The following is a 20,534-nucleotide window of genomic DNA, read 5'->3' as shown; positions in this document are numbered from 1 at the left end:
CCAAATATTTTTATTTCTAGCACTTGACGATTTGTTTCTATTCTTTCTGAAGTTCGTTTTTTCTTCACAGGAGGCAAACGTGTGTCTAATGGGGAGATTACTTGGAGAAATGGTCATAATTCCTAGTTACATCTTATTTATGTCTTCTGCAGAGACTATGGGCAGTTTAGTGGTGTCTATACAGGGAAAGCTGATCCTTCCAGAAAAATATAGAAGCATGACGGGTAGAAATAAAGTTTTCAAAAAGTTACTGTATTCTATTTTCAGAGCCCTTTTTATGAAATAGACATCACTCAGCTGGGATTGTGTGTCTGCATTTGCACTGCTGGTCTTGGATTTGGTTACAGATATTATGCTCCATGTAGAGACTGTCAACGTTGGAGAGGATTTGAACTGTTCCTCTTGGTACCGATGACTGAATGGTCATCTTGAGAGTCCTTGGTGCAATGAAGTAGTTTTTGCTGTGGTCGGTGATACTGTGTGATTAACAAAGTTCAGCTCAAAAAGAGGGCCAGATATAAGTGAAGCTATGAGTGAAACATAAATATATGTGTGTGTGGTACACCACACACACACACACACACACACACACACGCATATACACACACACACACTTATCAAAGCCAAGACAATCACTGCTTTCTTCTTGAGCAGCTGCAGCCAGCCGCACTAATGGATGTGCAAAACCAGAGAGGGACAGCATAAAGTATGTGTTCGTTTTTACAGATGGGACTGCAGACAAGTTGGTAATTGAAAAGGAAGCAGTGTACGTGAGGTATTTGATGGGGGAGGGGTAGTCTAGTACAGGACTTCTGTGTGTAATTTACTGGGACAGTTATGGAAGAAGCGGTTTTCCCCATGAAAGATTTCAGTTAGTACAAAATACGTCGTTATCGCTAAGGAAATTCCAATTAGTCTTTTTAAAAGTCGTGTTATTAAACCTTTACGAATCAGCTTCGAAGTCCCTGTCTGCACAGTGCTTTGATAACCGAGTTTTCTGCTGATGTTCTGTTTACCTGCAGTCATCATAGAGTTCCCAATAAAGACAGGGCTTCTGTCTGAAGGATGACATCATATACCAGGTGCCCATATCAGCCATCTGAATCATTTCTTTTAATAACTACCGTTGCATGTGTCCTTAAGAAATACAAGGCTGCATAAAAATGAGATAATACTTTAAAATAACTTAAAGATTCAAAATGTGAGTGAAATTCTGCATCATTTTCCTACTTGTAGATAACTCACATATGTACACACACATACATATACACAATTGTGTTTTTAAAACTCACATTTTGAACTAACTATCTGAGAGACTGTATTGTGTATTTGATACCAGAATTTTATCATGGACACAAATATAGTTTTTAAATATCACTGTGAATATTTCTGACCTCCTATATACTTAATGCTCATATTCCTTCAGGGAGGTTTTGTGTGTGTGCGTGTGTGTTTTGATGTGTGTGTTTGTGAGTGTCTGTGTTTCTGTGTGTGTTGAAGGTGTTTCTCTTACTGTCTTAAATGAATAAAAACAATAGTTACCATCTTTGGGATAAGAGGAATAATGCTTTTTAAAATATATTTTTGTATCATTTTCTCTAGACTGGAGAAACTGAAAAGTATTTATAGTAGAGGATATTTCCTCTTTGATTATATGGAAAGTATCTGATTTAAATAAATGTATGCTCCATTGATAGACAGAAATCATAAACATGTAGACACTAATGGAATAAGTGATGAAATTAATATTTTCTAACTACTTGTATAGAGAAATTTGGTAAAAATAATAAACTGTCCTTTTGAATTGGGACAGTCAATGGTCTTTTATACTAATGTTGTCAAATACTGTGAGATGTTTGTGCCTGGAAACATACAAATGTGTAAAGGAAAGCTAATAAATTGGTACCTGATGTGTTTGGTTATCCAACATGTCAAAATACCAGGATCACCTTTTCTATCTCCTCTCTACCCAAGTCGTGTCCAAAAGCAGAGATACTAGTTTGCAGTATCCTTTGAAGGTGGTAGGCATTACAAGGGTCTGTTACTTGTGCCTCTAACTTTTCTTGCCAGCAGCTCAGTTCAGATATTTTCACTGGGGAGGAGGGGTACATCAGGATCAAAAAGTCATGGTTGCATCCACCCCAGGTCCTCATCCCTATCCTACATGAAGCCTGCTCCTCTTTTCTGTCAACTCCAGAGAACCTTGTTGCAGTATCTGATCAAATACGACTCATTTCTTTGGTTACCCCAAACTTATATCAGTTCTCAGCTGCAATGGGAAGATGAGGTAAAAGTTCTTCAAACCCTGCTATGGTGAAATGCTTTTGATATGATTTCCTCAAGTCTCTTCCATAGTAATAAGACCAAAAACTCAATCAGGAGCTATGGTTCTGAAGTAAGGCTTTTCTTCTCTTGTTCCGTGAATATTGATTAATACTTCCAAAGTATGGTTTAGCCCCGCCTTTTACATCCTTATAGTGGATGGAATAGTAATAATATGTACCTCATAAGATCACTTTGAAGGTAGCATATTATATTACACATATTAGGTGCACAGTGGTGAATACTAAGAAAGAGATTAAAAGTAGTCAAAATAGCCTGGATCAGATAATTATTTAAAAATATTCTGTGGAAACTGATTGTGTCCTTTTTTGTCTAGACTTTGAGACCAGGGTGATTTGATATAATGTGTGTGTGTGTGTGTGTGTGTGTGTGTGTGTGTGTGTGTGTGTGGTGTATGTGGGTGTGTAGGTTCACAATGAACATTTAAACATGTTCACTCAGGGGTATATGCACATGATTTTGAAGCCAGGAGTCAACAGTGAGTATGTTACTTAGTGGTTGTCCAAGTTGGTTTTGGAGACAGGCTCTTTCATTGAATCTGGGCCTTACCAATTCTTGTAAGCTGATCAGCCAGGGAACTCCAAGGGTCCAACTTCCCTTGATTGAACAGTGTTGGGACTCTAGATGTACACGTCTGCATCTGGCTTTTTAAGAGGCTGATTCGACTCTGAACTCAGGTTTTCACATTTGTCTGGCAAGCACTGCTTTGAAACCAGTATTCTTTTTGATTGTATATAAGGTGAAGAACTATTTTAAGTCCTTTGCCTCATCAAAAAAGAAATAATACATAATTATTCACATCAAACCTAAATTGAAATAACATATATGATAATTATTATCCCTTGAATCTAGGATACTTTGAATTCTGCATACTCAGGGGATTCATATTGTAAGGAGCAGCCTTTTGAACATGCTGAAGTTACTTGTAAAGTCTTTTGCATGCCTATTACTTCCCATGAAAAATATGATAACATTTTTAAGAATGTATAATTTCCAATAATGTTAGAATCCATTTAAGCACCATATATGCATAAATAACTGTCTTGAGGACAGTAGTTCTTCATGGGCTAGTTATTATCATCATCTGGATAACTAATGTAAGAAAAATTATTGAAGCTTTTGTTTCTTTTCAAATCGCAGCCATCAGTGTTTGGGCAGATCTACAGTCCAAGCTGTGGTTTGTTTCCCCATATAAACTTGGGGAAGATGAAATCTTTGTATTATAAACCGAATCTGGAGTAGTGTTCTGTCACTGAGATTTTATATTGCAAATCATTCTCATGATGAATGTGCTTATAAACTATATTGCATAAATAAAGTATACAATAAGTTAGCCAAATCAATCCATATTTTCTCAGGCAGTCATTTTATTAGAAGGTGCTAATTTTTCGCCAGTCCATCCCCAAAGCCTTTTATTTTATATATATTTTTCTTCCAGTGTCAGATTCTGTCACTGACACTGGAGAAAAGGCCCCTGGAAAACAACTGTCCGGCGAGTGGAGCTGAAGGAAAGGTGAAAACAGTTTTGTGGTTGCAGAAATGTCAGCATAGAAAAACTTCAGTAGGTCTTTTGACAATAATGACTTTCACGTGCAATGAAAGACGACAGTGCAGACATAAATTTTCAACCATATTTTTAGCTGTCCAAATGCATACTTGCTGTGGCAGCAGAGTGTTATTACAGAAGCTGCATGGGCCAGAAGTCTAAAGAGCTGGCCTTTCCCAGCTCCGATTCTGTGGCAGAATTCCTAAGTATTGTGAATAGCTGGCTAGCTCGTTTGCCAAATGGAAGGTATGTCAGGGAAAGGTGATGTCACCTTCAGATCTGTGAAATAGTTCTTGACTCTATGCAATAAACTTCTCAAATATTCATGTTGGAAGGCTGTCTGGGTAGTTAGTGGGAGGCATGTTAGAAAATCCCGATTTTCTGCTGTGTTGCTGCTGGGGTCACCTATTTCATATTGGAGCTAATGTTTTGGCACTTTCACAATCACTGGATCACTGCAGCTGGGCTTCATGGGAAAACATCTTACAAACAGTGTGTGATGAGCAGAATGTGAATTTCCTCGAGTTCCAGAACAGGGGTTCTGTTCCTGGTATATCTTTTCAGTTTCTATGCGTGTCTGCTATCATCCCTGATACGCTGTCTGTCACTTGAAGAAGCGGGGTAGACAGGTTTTTTTCTTTCCAAGCTCTGAAATAGGTGATGGCTAGAGGGGGTGCTTAGCTGAACTTTGTAGAGTCTCTTTGGTTTTTCTGGTGAGAAATCTGAAGACAGCAAAGGCTGTTTGAAAACAGGCGTAGTCATGTTGGACAGCCCATTCCAACTGATTCTTCATAATTTTATTTGGAACAAAAGTCATCCAGAATATCGGTGACTGTTGCTTTCTCTTGGCAGAATTTTTGCCCTATTCTCATTAAATTATTGGCTAGCCTGCTCTTCTGTAATAATTCTGGTTGTTACTCTAAAGCTGATCACTGCAAGTCATCCACTGTTCTTATAGTCTTTATTCTGGTGTTCTATTTGATCTTGTACAATAAGACACTTCTATTTTTAGAGAAGACGAATACAAGTATAGCATTCGGTGTCTTGTTGTGGTAAATGAAAGTAATCAGGCCTAAGAATAATATTCAGAATGTGTTCAATAATTGTTAAATCTATATAATATGGCTTTGTTAAGCGCACATTATTAAGTTGTAGCTAGTCCAACCCATTGGCAGATAAGGCTAGGATATCCTTACTAATGGGCAATAGAAAAATATTGACTTGTTTCTGAAATCTTAGACTATCACATATTTTTACAAAGGTGAACCAATAGACAATCTTCTATTGATTAGAGCATTTTTATACCCTGAAATAGTTGTGCTTATGGGAAATCTTTTGAAAACCTTTCAATTTAATTTGTTCTCAGTACTCATGAATGGGCTTGGCATGTCAGCTGTGTGTCCACTGGAAAATCTGCAAGATTCCAGGCCATGGGAAACTGTATTGCTTAGCCCCCTGCTTGTAGCACCGTGCCAGGCACAAGCTGGACACTCAATAATTATTCCCAGAAGTGAATTGAATTAAACTTACCACTAAAATTTTATTACTGCAAAATTGAACCAGAAGGTTCTATCGTAGCCATCTGTGTATTTCCTTAAAATGAAATTTGCAAAGAATTTTTGATATAATCAAATAAACACAGAAAATACTTAAAGAGTTAAAAATATTTGAGGCACATCCAGACTCACAGCATGTATATCAAATTTCAGATTGATTCGATTTAAAATGGCTAAGATATAAAACCATAAAAAATGTGAGTAAATACTCTCCCTATCAAGGCTTGTTATATAATTACATGGTCCCAGAATGGTTCTTATTCATAGAAAACTATTATAAAATATCATTCTTGCAGAAATGTCTTTGCCAGTGGAGACCTCTAATATCTTAGAGATGAAGTCGTGTCTCTGAACGCTAAGCCACTTGAATAAATAATTCAATCAAATTTTCCATTTATTAATCAGGTAAATTCAGATCATCTTAATAATGAATCATGAAAACCCTAAAATCTTTGTTTCTGGGTGATTCTCAAGTAATAAAATAAAGTAAGCAATAAAAGCAGCTGAAACAATTTAGGTAATTTTTTTTTCCCTTGTGTCATATCTGGATTAACCTACACGTGTGCCAAATCTTAGCACAGAAAGATCCACCGCTTACTGAGGAAGCCAGGTCCTGTACAAGCAAAGCTCGGTCGCATATTTTGCAAACCACTTACTGTAATGACACTCCTACAGTGGTTTGGTGTGAACTTAAAGACGAAATATGTGTCCCTTCCTTGAGTTGTTGACTTATGTATGCTGGGTTCTTCGGTAGAAGTTGATAGCTGAGTTGACTCTCTGTAGGTTTGTGATTGGAGGACAAGCTCGCATCTCGGTAGCATCCCGGAAACTCAGTAGAGGCAGAAGATACACTTGGACTGAGACTACCTCTGCTGTGTGTCTTTAAGCCGTTAGCTTTCCTGCGTTCCGAGAGAAGAGATTAGTACTGAACACAGCCCTCTGGAAGGGCAGGCCGTGTAATCCACCAGCTACTATGCCTATCATTTCCTCCGCAGTACTGCCCTTACTCCAGACCTGTAATTCTCCGCTCTCCAGCACAGGGTCAAAGCAGTACGTGTTATTACTATCGCTTAAGAATAGCTTGTAGGAAATGGTGCAACTTGTGATTTAAACCACACACGGACATGTAGAACCATGAGTAATGTATGGCTATGTATAATAATGGAGAGTTTGGGCTTTGGCCTTGCCTGACCTAGGAACTCCAGCATCGACCATAAACTGGCATCACTACTACCCAGAGATAAGTGTGGAAAACAAGACTAGATAGCACATTATTTTCTTGATTTTATTTTTCAGAACATAATCGATTGTTTCTTTCACATAAATTGTGAAGAAAACGTTTGTTTTTTTGGAAAAAATTGATGTAAATATTAATGGTGAAAATAATACCAAGCAATAATATTTCCAGCACTATCCACGGTGTCTAACATTTAAAATATTCAATGACTGTTGGAAGACATGGTTTCTCTTCTTAAGAAGCTCACTGTAAAAGGAGAAAACAAACTATCTAAATTCTAGGCATGCGGGGTAGACGTGGAATCAGTTCATGGAGATTTTCCTTGGGTAGGGCAAAGCTTGTTTTCGAAGTGAGACAGAGAGGTTTCACCTACCCTTCTTCCGTAGCAGGCTGCTTTCGGCCCCAGAATGAAGCCAGAGGATGCATACCTCAAGGAAATACCTTCCTGGGTCCAGTCGTGCTTCTTCTCGTCAGTGTGGTGCCTTTGAGAGAGGAGGGTTCGTGGTTACTAAACTTGCAACCTTTTCTACCTGCTCTGCCGCTTTAAGAAGTTTCAGTGCCCCCAAGATAGGGTTCTGCAAGAGTTTCCGAAGTGCTAAGTTTGTGGAGATGATAGTTAACATTTGATGTATGAAATATTTCTCACCTCCCTCCCACTCTCCACCCAAACACAAGCAGGCTCCTATTGAATTGGAGGTGTGAACACCTAGATTTTCCACTCTGACTCAGCTTTCCGCTCTCACAATTGACTAGATATGGACAAGTGAAGAGAAGTAAAATTTGGCACGTAACTGCATATGGTCAGCGTGTCTTGTATGCTCCATTGTGACATTTAAGGTAATGAACAAAAAACTACAGATTTTTCTCATAAACACATAGCCACAATCAAATTCCTTTGACCCAGTAGCTAGCCTCACCGAGCTCTGGCTGGTCATGTTATTTCATCACAGCCGTGTTTGAATAGCATCTGTTTTATACTGTGAACACACTGATTCTTTCATCGGCATACAACTTACACCGTAAAGCAAGGGAAAGTTTCAGCACTGGGAGTTTATGTAGCATTTCCCAGAGAAGCTCTTGGTAAATGACAAAAGCAGGTTTAAATTTTGTTGCCTCGCTCTCAGTCTGACTTGGCACCTCCACAGCGTCTTGATTTTGAGTTTGAGAATTTGAAGTAGACCTGATACATTTAAAATGAGAGATGGTTTATCCTAAAGCCGTTATTGAACTGTGTGCAATGCCTAAGTATAGGTATACCTACGGAAACCAATGCCGTAATTCCAGGATTCCCCCCTCCCAATAAAGGGCAAGAGAATTTGGCATCAAATTGTGCAAGGATTGAAATGTTCACTGAAATCAGAATTACGCCCACTTTAGCATGCCGTGTCAGGCACTCAGGACATAAGAAAAGGAAAACAAGCTGTAGTGAATCATTTCACATTCAAAACGGAGCGGCCTCAGCCATATCTGTGGGTTTATTTCCGTACGGACATTCGCACAGATTATGTGACTCAAGTTGGGGTTGTTGTTTTGCCATCAAGTTACTTAGATCTGGGGAAAATGACCGTGTGGCAAGACGAAACTGAAACGTTACCAGCGTATATCTAACCAACCTAGTAAGCTTACTTCGGATGAATAGCGCTGGGATTGTTTGAGGAGGGCAACTTGAGAATTGCTTGTTGGTTCTTGAGAGGCAGCAGGTTCTCTGCTTCAGCGACAGACCTCAGTCGGGACCCACAGACCTCCTGATTCCAGCATTTGGTGTTGCTTGCTGTTGTGGGGCTTTGGAAACTCACTTTGCCTTTCTGGCTCTGTGCATGGTTTGGGGAAGGCAGGAAAGGGGAACTCGAGATTATCTTTGGGAAAATCTAGCTTTTATTACATCACCTAAAGTGGCACAAACTGCTCCGCTAATGAAATCGTGTTCTTGGTTTAAAAGGGCAATTGTTAGCCTGACTTTTGTGCTCACTCAAAACATTCCCCCAATCTTGTTAAGTTATTGCTCTCATTTTGGATTTTTATAGCTGTGCAGCTTAGCAGCCCTCATTTCTTTACGTTTCATTCATTTTCCTTGTATTGATGATTAATGGAGGATGTCGAATGTTAGAGTGAGCAGGCATCAGCCATTGCAAGATCATAATTAGTTTAGCTGACGAGGGCCTCTGATAGCACTTGCATCTGGATGGAAAAATTACCCTATAGGGAGCTGGCTGCTCACCAGGTCTTTTTAGTGATAGATTGGGAAACACCCGATGAATCAAATGCCCTTTCAATGCCAAGAAAGTGTTCCAGTCTCGAAGCCAAAATTATGTCTACAGAAAGCTTTCCATTTGAAATGTCTCAGAGTACAATTATAAGCATTGTATTTTTTTGGCAGGCACACCACTCCTCTAACAGTATAGACTCTAGTTAAATAAATTGCCGAAATTTTATGAATCCCTGAAATTTTGACTTATGGTGTTTGTAATATTTAATTTATAATAAAATTAGGCTGTAGTAAGACTTTTTCCACTCCGTATCTCGCATGCTTATTTTATCATTAAAAGCTTTGCTTCCTAGCAAAAGGGAGAACTGAGCCACGATGTTAGTCCTTTTTTTTTTTTTTTTTGCAAGAGTATTCCATTTCCTATCTGTTCCTATTTATTCCTACACATAGCCTGACTTTTGTTGAAATGAGAAGTTCAGCAGAACCACTGCTTGGTCGCAGCAAAGCAACCAACAGTACTAATTAGCAACTTTTAAATATTCTCAGCTAATCTTTGAATTTGGTGATTGCGCAATTCAGACCTCTAAAATCAACACTGTATTCAACAAAGCCTCTGGGTTTCAGCCTTTAAGGTCAGATTCAAGAAAGAACCAGGGACCTGATTGTGTAGTGGAACTTTATTAGACACCTCCTAAGGGTTTGCCTTGGCAATCCTGTACTTCTAGGCAGTGGTATCTAAAGCGCCTCTCAGGTTTGGAGAGTAGAAGGGGTTCTCTTTCTGATTTCAAAACTGCCAGGGACACACCAGAATGAGCTGTCTTAGGACTTTTGTTGCATGAATGTCATGCAAAAAGGCACGAAATCTGGCTTTGTGTAAAACGGCTTCCATGATGAATTGTTTTAACGAGTATTTGAAGGTTCAGGTAGCATATTCCAAATGCTTTTAAGCATCTTGCCGTGTGCTGTCTCTTTTGCTTTTGTTTTGACACTTTTAAAAGGTATGTTTTAGGGTTGAGCATTTAGGAGCCTTCATTAAAGGCATGCAACCCAAAGTTCAAAAAGTTAAAGCTGTTTCTGTGAAAAGCCTTTGGTGTTCCACACACCTCATCCATCACTGTAGGGTTAATTATAATGAAAATCAGGGGTGCCTATTAAACACAATTGAACCTGACCTCATTATGGGCAGTGTGGTTTTAGATTGTCATTGTTGCTAGTCTAAAGACAAAACTCCTGGGTTGATTTGGTCTAACTCCCCAGATCATGTGACTCACCTCTGACCTTGGATTTTTTTTTTTTACCCCTCCTGTTTCAGAGGCGAAGAGGCTCTGGTGTTTTTTGTGCCAATTGCCTGACCACAAAGACCTCTCTATGGCGAAAGAACGCAAACGGCGGATATGTGTGCAATGCATGTGGTCTCTACCAGAAACTTCACTCGGTAAGAACACGCCCAGCCCTTCAAGAGATGCTTACTCCAGTGAGCAGGCCTTGCTCGTGGTTGATCTGTCCTCTTCAGTGGTTTGTGCTGTCTATCTTTGCAGGGTTGTGTAATCCAGTCATTTTGGGTGTCTATATGATTTATTATAAAAAGGGGCTTAGATGTTATGGGGAGATACATTTGAAATAATTGTTAATGCTTATTAATCTTTGATTTAGAAGAGGAAAAAGTGTCCTGGGCACTTCACGAAACAGACAGTTGAACTAATTAATGGTTAACCAAATTGGCTGGAATTAATTGAGGTAGGGAGAGAAACCTCAAAAGTTACAAACAGATGTTAAAGAGAGAAGCAGAAGCATTCTGGAGAGTCACTTTCCAGTTGACCTTCTCCAAGGGCCATTTTGGCTGTTGGGGGGCTGACCTCGCACTGGTACAGGACATGCCACATGTATTCAGGGGGTGCTAGGCTGAGGTGTGTGATGAGATCCTGAGTGACAGGCCCAGCAGCATAGCAGAAGGGACGCTCTGTGTCTAGAGTCTTCAGCTAGCTTTGGCTCCTGGGCGTTATTTGAATTAATTTTATTCAGACTTTTATCTTTCACTCTGTAATAGAATGTAAGCTGACAGAGTCCTCCATCTAAGCAGGAATTCTTAAGTTCCTGAAGTTTAGAGAGTCCATTTGCTGACAAGGCCTGACTTTAAAGCAGCCATGTCCCACTTAGGAAGTAGAAAAACTTTTCCCTGTGCCTGTGTGCGTTTTACTTGGCGCTTTACCAGGGCCCTTAGCCCAGGCCGGTGAAAAAGATGTGAGCTGCAGGGAATACAATTTGAGACAAAACGTCTTCCCAAGTGGACACCGAAAACACTTTTTAAAGACATGCCCACTGCCAGCGATGGTGCTAATTGCAGATACTGTGAGGTCCTTCGTCATTAGCATGGGGCTGGTAGAAAGACCCGCACTACCCCCTTCTATAGTGTTTTCACCCTCAACGTTTAAGCACAGCAACAAGCCTCTGTTTAATGAGCGTTGACATTAATGGTTTTAATTGAACTTTGGCCAATCAACAGGCCAAGAATTAATTAAATTGCTGCTCAGCCAGAATATGATCATTTAACCACTGTGAAATAAACCAAATTTTTCTAAAACTCATTTTAATATTCAGCTCTCCAGAGGCAAGATGGTCTCAGCTTTGAGGGTTTTCTCCCAAATTCACCATAACTGAAAATAGAAAGAAAAGTATTTTAACACAAAAAAATCGTCGAGAACGATTATAAAATTTTAAGAATTGATTCCATTCCAAGCGTCTTTGTAGTATATAGACTAAATACTGTGTATTCTTATGGTACAAACTGATGTCCTTATAAATGTGGACTTCCTCTACAACATAAATGTTTGTGGCATATCCAGCCCAGATAGAACTTTTGTTCGGAAACTAAAAATTGAGTCACAGTAACAAGTATGTTGTTTGTTTTTTCCTTCAATCTACCTAGTAACAGTAGAAATAGTCTCTCAATGTTTCTTATTTGTAGCATCTTAATATCGAAAACATTTTCTTTTGTATTGAAGTTTGTATATTTTAGGAATGAGTCACAAGTTATATATTTATATGTAGAAATTATCGATTATATTTTGGGAAAAATCAGAACATTTGGACATTCTCCTAGAATTTAGTCTATGAATATACATTGAACTATTATCCTTCCTCATTTCAGAATTAGAGCCCTTTAATTTTTAATATAGTCTTATCTGCAAATTGTAGTCGCATAATATAAACACCTGTTGAACATGTGCATGAGCACCAACCATGCGATGTCTACGCTGAATAAAGGATGTGAGCTGAGCGGAAGTCGACATTCATTTTGAGTATTATAAAATGACAGATCAGATATTTGTACCAAAGCTGCAAAGGAATGTAGATTTTCAACACACAGCTAATGCTTCACCTGTGAACTCGTAATGAATTGATAGAGGATCATCCAAACAGAAGCATCTAATTAAGGCCAAATATCCCATGTGGTGACTACCTGACTTTTTCTTTATAGTTCTGATAACAGTCTGTCTTTGATTACGTATGCTCTGATATTCATATATCATATATCTACTTTTGCAATTTTTTAAAAGATGTATTAGTCCACTTAAAACATCATGGCTCGCTACCAGAGGCGGACTGAGTAGCTGAAAGCAACAGAAACTGATTTTTCTCACAGTTGTTGGAGGTTGGACCTGCCGGCTTGATTAGAGTCTGGTGGGGGCTGTTTCCTACTTAGTGACCCTCTTTGCTGCGTCTCCAATGTTCTAAGGAGAGCTCACCTCTTCTTATATTTTAGAGCCTCGTTGGACTAAGTCTATACCTTTTTGGCCTTGTTAAATTTTAATTTCCCCTTGAAGAGACAATTGTAGAGATGATCATATTGGATCTTCAATATAAGAAATGAGCCAGGGAAGAAGCATGGTTTAGTATCTAGCATATAGCAATGCACCATTTTCTTGTTTTGTTTTTTATTACTTCTCATACATGCTTCCCAAATTGCTTTTTTTGAAATATTTGTATATCACTCAGGAGCTTGTTATGTTTTTTTTTTTAAAAATCATTTCTTCAAGTGATTTCTTTTTCCTCACAATTTTTTCATTAGTGGTGAAAGCCCTCAAATCTACTGAATCTAAAAAAGCTACATTCTCGCAATTTGTGTTTTCTATTCTGTACTCTGGCCCTTCAAAGATGGACATTATTTAGTGAGGTGAAAACAACTACATTTTGGTGACTTCCTCTGATCCTGCTTGGAGTAAAAAAGAAGAGAATGAGTGAGCCCATAGCATAAAAGCTTTGAACTTTAAGCGTGCTTTATACTTGGGAAGAATTTTAAATGCACCGAATGTATTTTTCAATGTTTCTCTTTTATGTATTGTGTGTACTCCCTACAGACGCCCAGGCCTCTCAACATCATTAAACAGAACAACGGCGAGCAGATCATTAGAAGACGGACGAGAAAGCGCCTTAACCCAGAGGCCCTGCAGGCTGAGCAGCTCAGCAAGCAGCAGAGGGGAAGTGGAGAGGAACAGGTCAATGGAAGCCCCTTAGAGAGGAGGTCTGAAGATCACTTAAACGAAAGCCACCAGAGAGAGATTCCCCTTCCAAGCCTAAGCAAATACGAAGCCCAGGGTTCATTGACTAAAAGCCATTCTGCTCAGCAGCCAGTCCTGGTCAGCCAAACCCTGGATATTCACAAAAGGATGCAGCCTTTGCACATTCAGATCAAGAGTCCTCAGGAAAGTACTGGAGATCTAGGAAACAGTTCGTCTGTGTCTGAAGGGAAAGGAAGTTCTGAGAGAGGCAGTCCCATAGAGAAATACATGAGACCCGCGAAACACCCCAACTATTCTCCGCCAGGCAGCCCTATTGAAAAGTACCAGTACCCACTTTTTGGACTTCCTTTTGTACATAATGACTTCCAGAGTGAAGCTGATTGGCTGCGGTTCTGGAGTAAATATAAGCTCTCCGTTCCTGGGAATCCACACTACTTGAGTCACGTGCCTGGCTTACCAAATCCTTGCCAAAACTATGTGCCTTATCCCACCTTCAATCTGCCTCCTCATTTTTCAGCTGTTGGATCAGACAATGACATTCCTCTTGATTTGGCGATCAAGCATTCCAGACCTGGGCCAACTGCAAATGGTGCCTCCAAGGAGAAAACAAAGGCGCCACCAAATGTAAAAAGTGAAGGTCCCTTGAATGTAGTTAAAACGGAGAAAGTTGACAGAAGCACTCAAGATGAACTTTCGACAAAATGTGTGCACTGTGGCATTGTCTTTCTGGATGAAGTAATGTATGCTTTGCATATGAGTTGCCATGGTGACAGTGGACCTTTCCAGTGCAGCATATGCCAGCATCTTTGCACGGACAAATATGACTTCACAACACATATCCAGAGAGGCCTGCATAGGAACAATGCACAAGCGGAAAAAAATGGAAAACCTAAAGAGTAAAACCTTAGCACTTAGCACAATTAAATAGAAATAGGTTTTCTTGATGGGAATTCAATAGCTTGTAATGTCTTATGAAGACCTATTAAAAACACTTCATAGAGCCTGCCTTATCCAACATGAAATTCCCTCTTTTTTTTTAATATTTCTTTCTTTTGATGAGTAGGTTACCAAGATTTTAAAATGAAACATATGGTCAGTGAGAAAGATTGGAAAATGATAAACATAATTTAAAAAAAAAAGCTAGTAAGTCAAAAATATCTTGCCTAACGTATACTGGGGAATCTCTTTACAAAAGCCCATCAAATTATAGCTAATTTGTTGGTAAAGATACAAATATTGTCTAGAATTTTAAAGCGTTTACATACTATTGTATGAAAGCAGTATTAGGCTGGCTACTGGCCCATTCATTCAAAAGTCTGTAAAAAGGCTGCCTAAATTTAAAGACATCATGAAATCCCAGACAGATGAGGAGAAAAATGCGTCTCCAGAGCAATGGAAAAAAAATAGTATCCTCTCAAATTAGTCTCCTCTCATTGGCCATGTTTCAGATTTACACCTCGAAATGTGAACTGTGGTTAGGCTTGTTGAGAGAGCAGTACGAATCGTGACAGTTGGTGGCACAATGCTTTTTTGGCCAGCCCTGCCTGTACATACACATACACACCCCTCTTTGATATTTTTTTTTTTTTTTGTCCTTTAGATGTTCCAGTACTTGGTAGTCATTTTGTTTGCAGTTTAGACTCATTTTGTCCAAATATATCCATTCTTAAAAACAATGTCCTCAATGCTTATGTAGTAATTTTATTTTAGCCACGTATTTCTTTCTTGTTTATGATGAACTGGTTTGGATTTTTTTAAAGCCTTCTGTTGGTCACTAATCTCACTTGGCACATTGTAACTAAAGGAATCCCTCTCACTTCGAAAGACTATATGAATAGAAATGTCAGGCCATGGGTTGAATTTGTTCAGAACACATGATATTTCTCTACAAGGTAACCTGCTGTATTTATTTATTTTCTTTTGGTTAAATATAATTTCCAAACTTTGTGGTCAGGCAGCATGCAAGGTTACGTTACCACAGACTGACAGTTGGTGTATGTACCAATCAATCCCTTCATTAGATTTATACAGGTTTAGTTAAGTAGCATTAAATAGGATTCATAGAAGTATGTCTTCATAGTACTTTTAATACTTAAGGCTTTGTAAAAAAAATTAAAAAAGAAACAAACTATCCATGAAGGGAGAGCTCCTCAGCATAACTGCTCAGGGAAATAGGGCTAAATAATTGAACATTAAATAATTGGTTTAAGGTGCTGTTAGTCAAGCCTCAATGCTTGCTACAAGGATGTATGTACAAGGACTGACTTTAATAATTTGCATTATATCGTCCCAACCAGTAGTTTCTTTTTTGCCACGGAGATGTAGAAGATATTACAAGCTACTGGATGCACTGTCAGATTAACTTATTTCATTAAAGAAGTTGGGAGAACAAATAGGAAAAAAACTTATTTTTCTAGTAAATATTAATGTATTACATTTCAAATAATGGTGCCTGACATATTGAATAATTATTTTCTACAGTGTACGTATGCAACAAAGATATTCCATCATGCATTAGAGTCAGTTCTGGCTCTGCCTAGCTGTTTACATTTGCAAATGTAGCAAACCAGGTTATGAAGCAAACTATTTCTATTGCAGTAGGTATCTTTAGTGTGTGTGTATGTGTGTGTGTGTGTGCCCGCGCGTGTGTGCGTGTGTGTGCATTCAAGTTGGAAACGGTAACATGAAACAAAGGAAGTTCTCAGTGTAATGGTGTGGAAAACAAGAAGGAAATGAAAATATTTTTATGCCTACTTAGGATACAAGGGTAGCACTATTCATTCCAAGTACTTTTTTTTTAATTTTAAGCTCTTAACTCCCCTTGTTATGCTTAAGATGATAAACATATATCCTCTTTTTATTGCTTTGTCTATGTTTCAGACGAAACATTTTGGAGATCGTTTTGAGAAGTGCTGCTGGAATCTGCAGCACCAGTGTTTTTATTGCATTCTATAGCCGCATTTGCACTCCATTTTTCCATTAATTCGCAGTGGCTTCGTGTTGTTCTGTTTCGTCGGGTTTTGCTTCTCTCTCACGATGCGGGAGTCTCATTGCTTAGAGTTGGATGGCAGGTAGAGCTAACCAGTCCATGACTGTTGGAGTGGATGAAGTTAAAATTTCCTTTCTGATGTTGTGTTCTCATCTTCATTCTTGCATTTTTTTGGTTTGTTTTCATGTTTAAAAAAAAAAGAAAAAAAAGGAGAAAAAAAAAGAAGATGGCGAGAAAGAGAATCAGGACTAAGCCCTCTGCTCTGGTTTCACTTTGAAAGGACTCTATTCTGATCTCACCTGTCTGTGGCATAGCTCTAATATTCACAAGAACTGCAATAAAGAGGTGGAGTGAGGAGCTTTAACGTTCAACTGACTTGATATCATTTCTCTTCTTTGGGAGTTTTGGCGGATGCATCTCAGAATAGAGTGGCCTATCTGAGAGGTGACAGAGATCTAAAATGGAGATTTCCCAAACAACAATATTTAATTTCCTTAGGAAAAAGAATATTAAAATGCACTGTACCAATCCTCAAGGCTCATTGTATGTGGAGTGGCCAAATCAGCAACATACCAGAAATTTGGTCAACTTGGGCAATATTGCACATGACATCTTTGATATCTTTATGCAATCTCTTCAGCGTGGTAGTCAAAAGTCGACTTTTCATTGTTGGCATGTATGCCTTTGGTGTTCATTCCATTATTTTTTTTTCCTCAGTCAGACTTAGTAGCAATGACTAGCATTGGAAAATACATATCACTGTGCTTGGAATATTTATGGTCAGTCTACTTTCAGTAGATGGTTTTTGAATAGCATCGGTATGTTAGATCTTATTCCGTATTCCTTTATTATTAATTATTTTGTTTTCATGTTTGTTTATGTTATGCATATTTTGGTAGAGAAAAGTTGGGGCTTAAAAAAGATGGAAGTTTATAATAACACTAAAATACTCCTTATTTTTTGATGACCTAAGTTTTGAGTCCATGTCTCTAAGTGTATTAGAAAAATGGCTTTTATTTTTAAAGGCATTTGAATTGTTTTGTCTTAAATTGTGAAGGATTTTAAGTGAGCTATTTAGGTACTTAACCTTTTTTGAAGGACTTTCAAGATGATGTTGGAACTCTTCTCTCTTGGAGAAGTCTTCACGGATGTACCATCTAAAGCAGTATGCCATTTCACACCTGCGGTTCTTTTCGAATCATTTGTTGATTCTAAATTGAGCTTTGGCTCCCACATTAGGCCAGAGCCAATTCATGCACACTCTTCCTTTTCTTACCTTTCTCTCATCTTCACCCACCCCTACGAAAGTACTGTTGTTTGGGATATAAAAACCAGAGAGAGCTAGCCCACCTCGGAAGATTTTCGAATGAGAGAGACACTACATGCCTCTAAGTACACGAGAAAGGGATGGAGCTCACACGATTACATACCCTCTCTGTTGTTCAAATGGCAACAAGTTGCCCAGTTCTCTCTACACGTCATATTGAGATGTTTTTTTGTTTTGTTTTGTTTTGTTAAATCCACTTTTAAGATAGTGATGTTCTGTTCTAAACTGTTCTCTTTTAGTAAAGATAGATTTTAGGAAACAAGCATGGGGATTCTGTCCTAAGGTTGTAGTGAGAAGAAGGAAGCAGCAATTATCTTCAAGAGCTTTTTGTGGCAGCCTGTGGGAGCACATCCTGTTTGTGATTGCACATGTGCATACGGTCTGTTATGATTTAATGCAAATACAGCTCCAAAAACATTAAAATGTATATATATATACATATATATTTTAAATGCCTGGGGAAGTGTTTTTCTTAATAAATGGAAGATGGTCCATATTGATATCAAAATAATTCTTACCCTCTTGCCATGTGGCTGCAAACATCACAAAGTGACCTGTCATAAGACTCATATACTTCCTGCCTACTTAGTTAGCAAATAGTAACACCTTTCTAGAAAGTGGAGACATCCACCTTCTGGAGGTAGAACCACGGATTGACTCTGCTGGTGGTTTGGTGGCCATGCTGTCTCTGGGCCATATGCCAGCCTCTTGCCCATAGTTGAGATGGATTATACTACCTGCCTTTGGGATGAGGATCACGGCAAAAATAATACCACATGGCATTTTTCGTTAGCTCCTAGGTGAAGACTTGCTGACTTCGTTAGACAAGGGGAGCTGAGGAACTGTACAACCCTGGCTATGAAATGAAATATACTAACCAAAGGGAGGTACTGTTAGGTGGACCAGGCCACTGGGTATCAACTAAGAGTGATTAGAAACAGGCCTATGGAGAGCAGCATTCTCATAGATTTGGCCGAGGGCAAGAGACACTAGCTTCTCTGTAGAGTGCTGACTTTGGTTGTCAGTTGCTGGTACATGGTGTTCTCATGTGGTTCTGATCACAGTGCCGCAGTTTCTAAAGTGTTTCCACTTATTCATAGTCAATGGACCCTCTGGAGGATGCTAGGGCAGAAATGTGCCAAGGCAGGGATGAAGACAATGTGAAAATCAGCAGTAATCCACAGATGGAAATGGAGAAAGTATGCTCACATGTTCTCTTGAAAAGCATGTTTCTTTTGAAAGAGAAATTAGTGTGGAAAGCTTACACTGTCCTGCACCAGAGCAAAGCGAGAGTGACTGCCATAAAAAGAGTGTTTAACCTTCCTCAGACCCACAAGTCCCAAAACTGGATCCTGGTTTTACCCCGTTATTTCTTCAATACAATGACTGCTAAATATCACTCTTTCTTTCTGTGCCTCAGGTTCCTCAGCTGTAAAATGGAAAAGTATATTAATAATAATAATATTAATATTAAAAATAATAATGGTAATGTAGTACTTGTTTGTAAAGCACTTTGAGATCCTTGGTTGGAGGGCACCACAGGCGTGTCAAGTATTATTATGTGGCCAAGGGGGTTCTTTAAAGCTCTGGTTCCCGAGGGCCAAGAAAGTTTGGCATCATTTTTATTAAAGATGAGCTGTAAATATCTTAACTAAGCAGCCTGTAGTGTTGGCTATGAAGAGCAAGGCTATAACAAGGCTGATGAGACCATAGTTTCTTAATGGCTACCAATAAGGCACGTGTCACAATAACAAATGCTGAATTCTTTAGGGTGTAATATTTGACAACATGATTGATCTGGGGGTGGGGTGGGGATGGAAAACATCTCAAAATGCCAATGTAAAACTAACAGCAATATTCACCAGCAGAAAATGTCTTTCATATGGAATGGTTTCATGTTGATAAGAAAAAAACATTCAATTTGTAGTCCTGATTTGAACATCAGACTGTGGGATATAGTAGTTCTGTTCTTACAACACATGGAATTTTTTTTCATTTTATTTCATTTTGTTTTCATAGTGCATGTTCATTTCTACTCACGACATGTTCTTGGTGTATTTCTTATGCAAACAATCTTCAGGCAGCAAAGATGTCTGTTACATCTAAACTTGAATAATAAAGTTTTACCACCAGTTATCCTTGACGGCTTTGGTATGGTTTATATGAATTTACTTTCATCTGTGTAGCAATAGGAGCTACAGAACATTGGAACACATAGATGGGCTCTGAACCTAAATGATGACACTGAAACCAGGTCACCATTAAAAAAATATTGTTAGATCTATTAAATTGGTTTCTCTCAACTTGTTTTTTTTTTCTTTAACCAATCTATTATAGATAGATTTTATGCTAAAAATTATATTAGATTTTTAGAAAGATTAATGATACTTTTTTGTTTATTTCAAAGAATTATTGAGTAGTAGGCTTTGAGTGTTGAGTATTGATCTGCCAATAATTATCTTTCAGTTCCCACCTACTCCTTTTAAAGAAATATAACTTTTATTCTACTCAGTACGTCCATGTGCATGTGATGGGAAGATTCTGATAAATATCTCAAAATTAAATTAATACTTTAAAAACGTTGTTTGCTTATAGTAGCATTCATCAGAAGAAGATTCCCCGAAGGGCAATTTTGAAAGAGGAGGGGGAGGTGAAATCCAGATAAGGGAAGGATGTGGCAAGACTCACCAAGTTTTTTTTAACCAGAAAGAAAGTCACTGCGAAGTGGGCCCTAAAATAAATAGCTAACTGACTGCAGCGGTAGATGAGTTTCAGAGTAATTAGTATCTGCGTTCCTTGTGCAATCTTCA

The 20,534-nt window shown here is 38.5% G+C and overlaps 1 protein-coding gene across 7 annotated transcripts in view; it reads left to right on the top strand.

Annotated features, from left to right (window-relative positions):
- Trps1 (transcriptional repressor GATA binding 1) overlaps positions 1-19,860 on the top strand; it is a 235,612-nt gene extending 215,752 nt beyond the window's left edge. For all 7 annotated transcript variants that reach the window (XM_050161834.1, XM_050161826.1, XM_050161870.1 and 4 more), the window contains 2 exons: positions 10,201-10,323; positions 13,247-19,860. In XM_050161834.1, coding sequence (XP_050017791.1) covers positions 10,201-10,323; positions 13,247-14,308 — 1,185 coding nt within the window. In that variant the 3' untranslated portion in view covers positions 14,309-19,860. The remainder of the gene's footprint in view (positions 1-10,200; positions 10,324-13,246) is intronic.
- The last annotated feature ends 674 nt before the right edge of the window (positions 19,861-20,534 follow it).

Source organism: Alexandromys fortis, unplaced genomic scaffold, assembly GCF_014885135.2.
Source record: "Alexandromys fortis isolate MF-2015 unplaced genomic scaffold, M_Fortis_MF-2015_v1.1 scaffold_17, whole genome shotgun sequence".
Lineage (NCBI taxonomy): Eukaryota > Metazoa > Chordata > Mammalia > Rodentia > Cricetidae > Alexandromys > Alexandromys fortis.
This window is presented reverse-complemented; position numbering and strand designations above follow the sequence as displayed.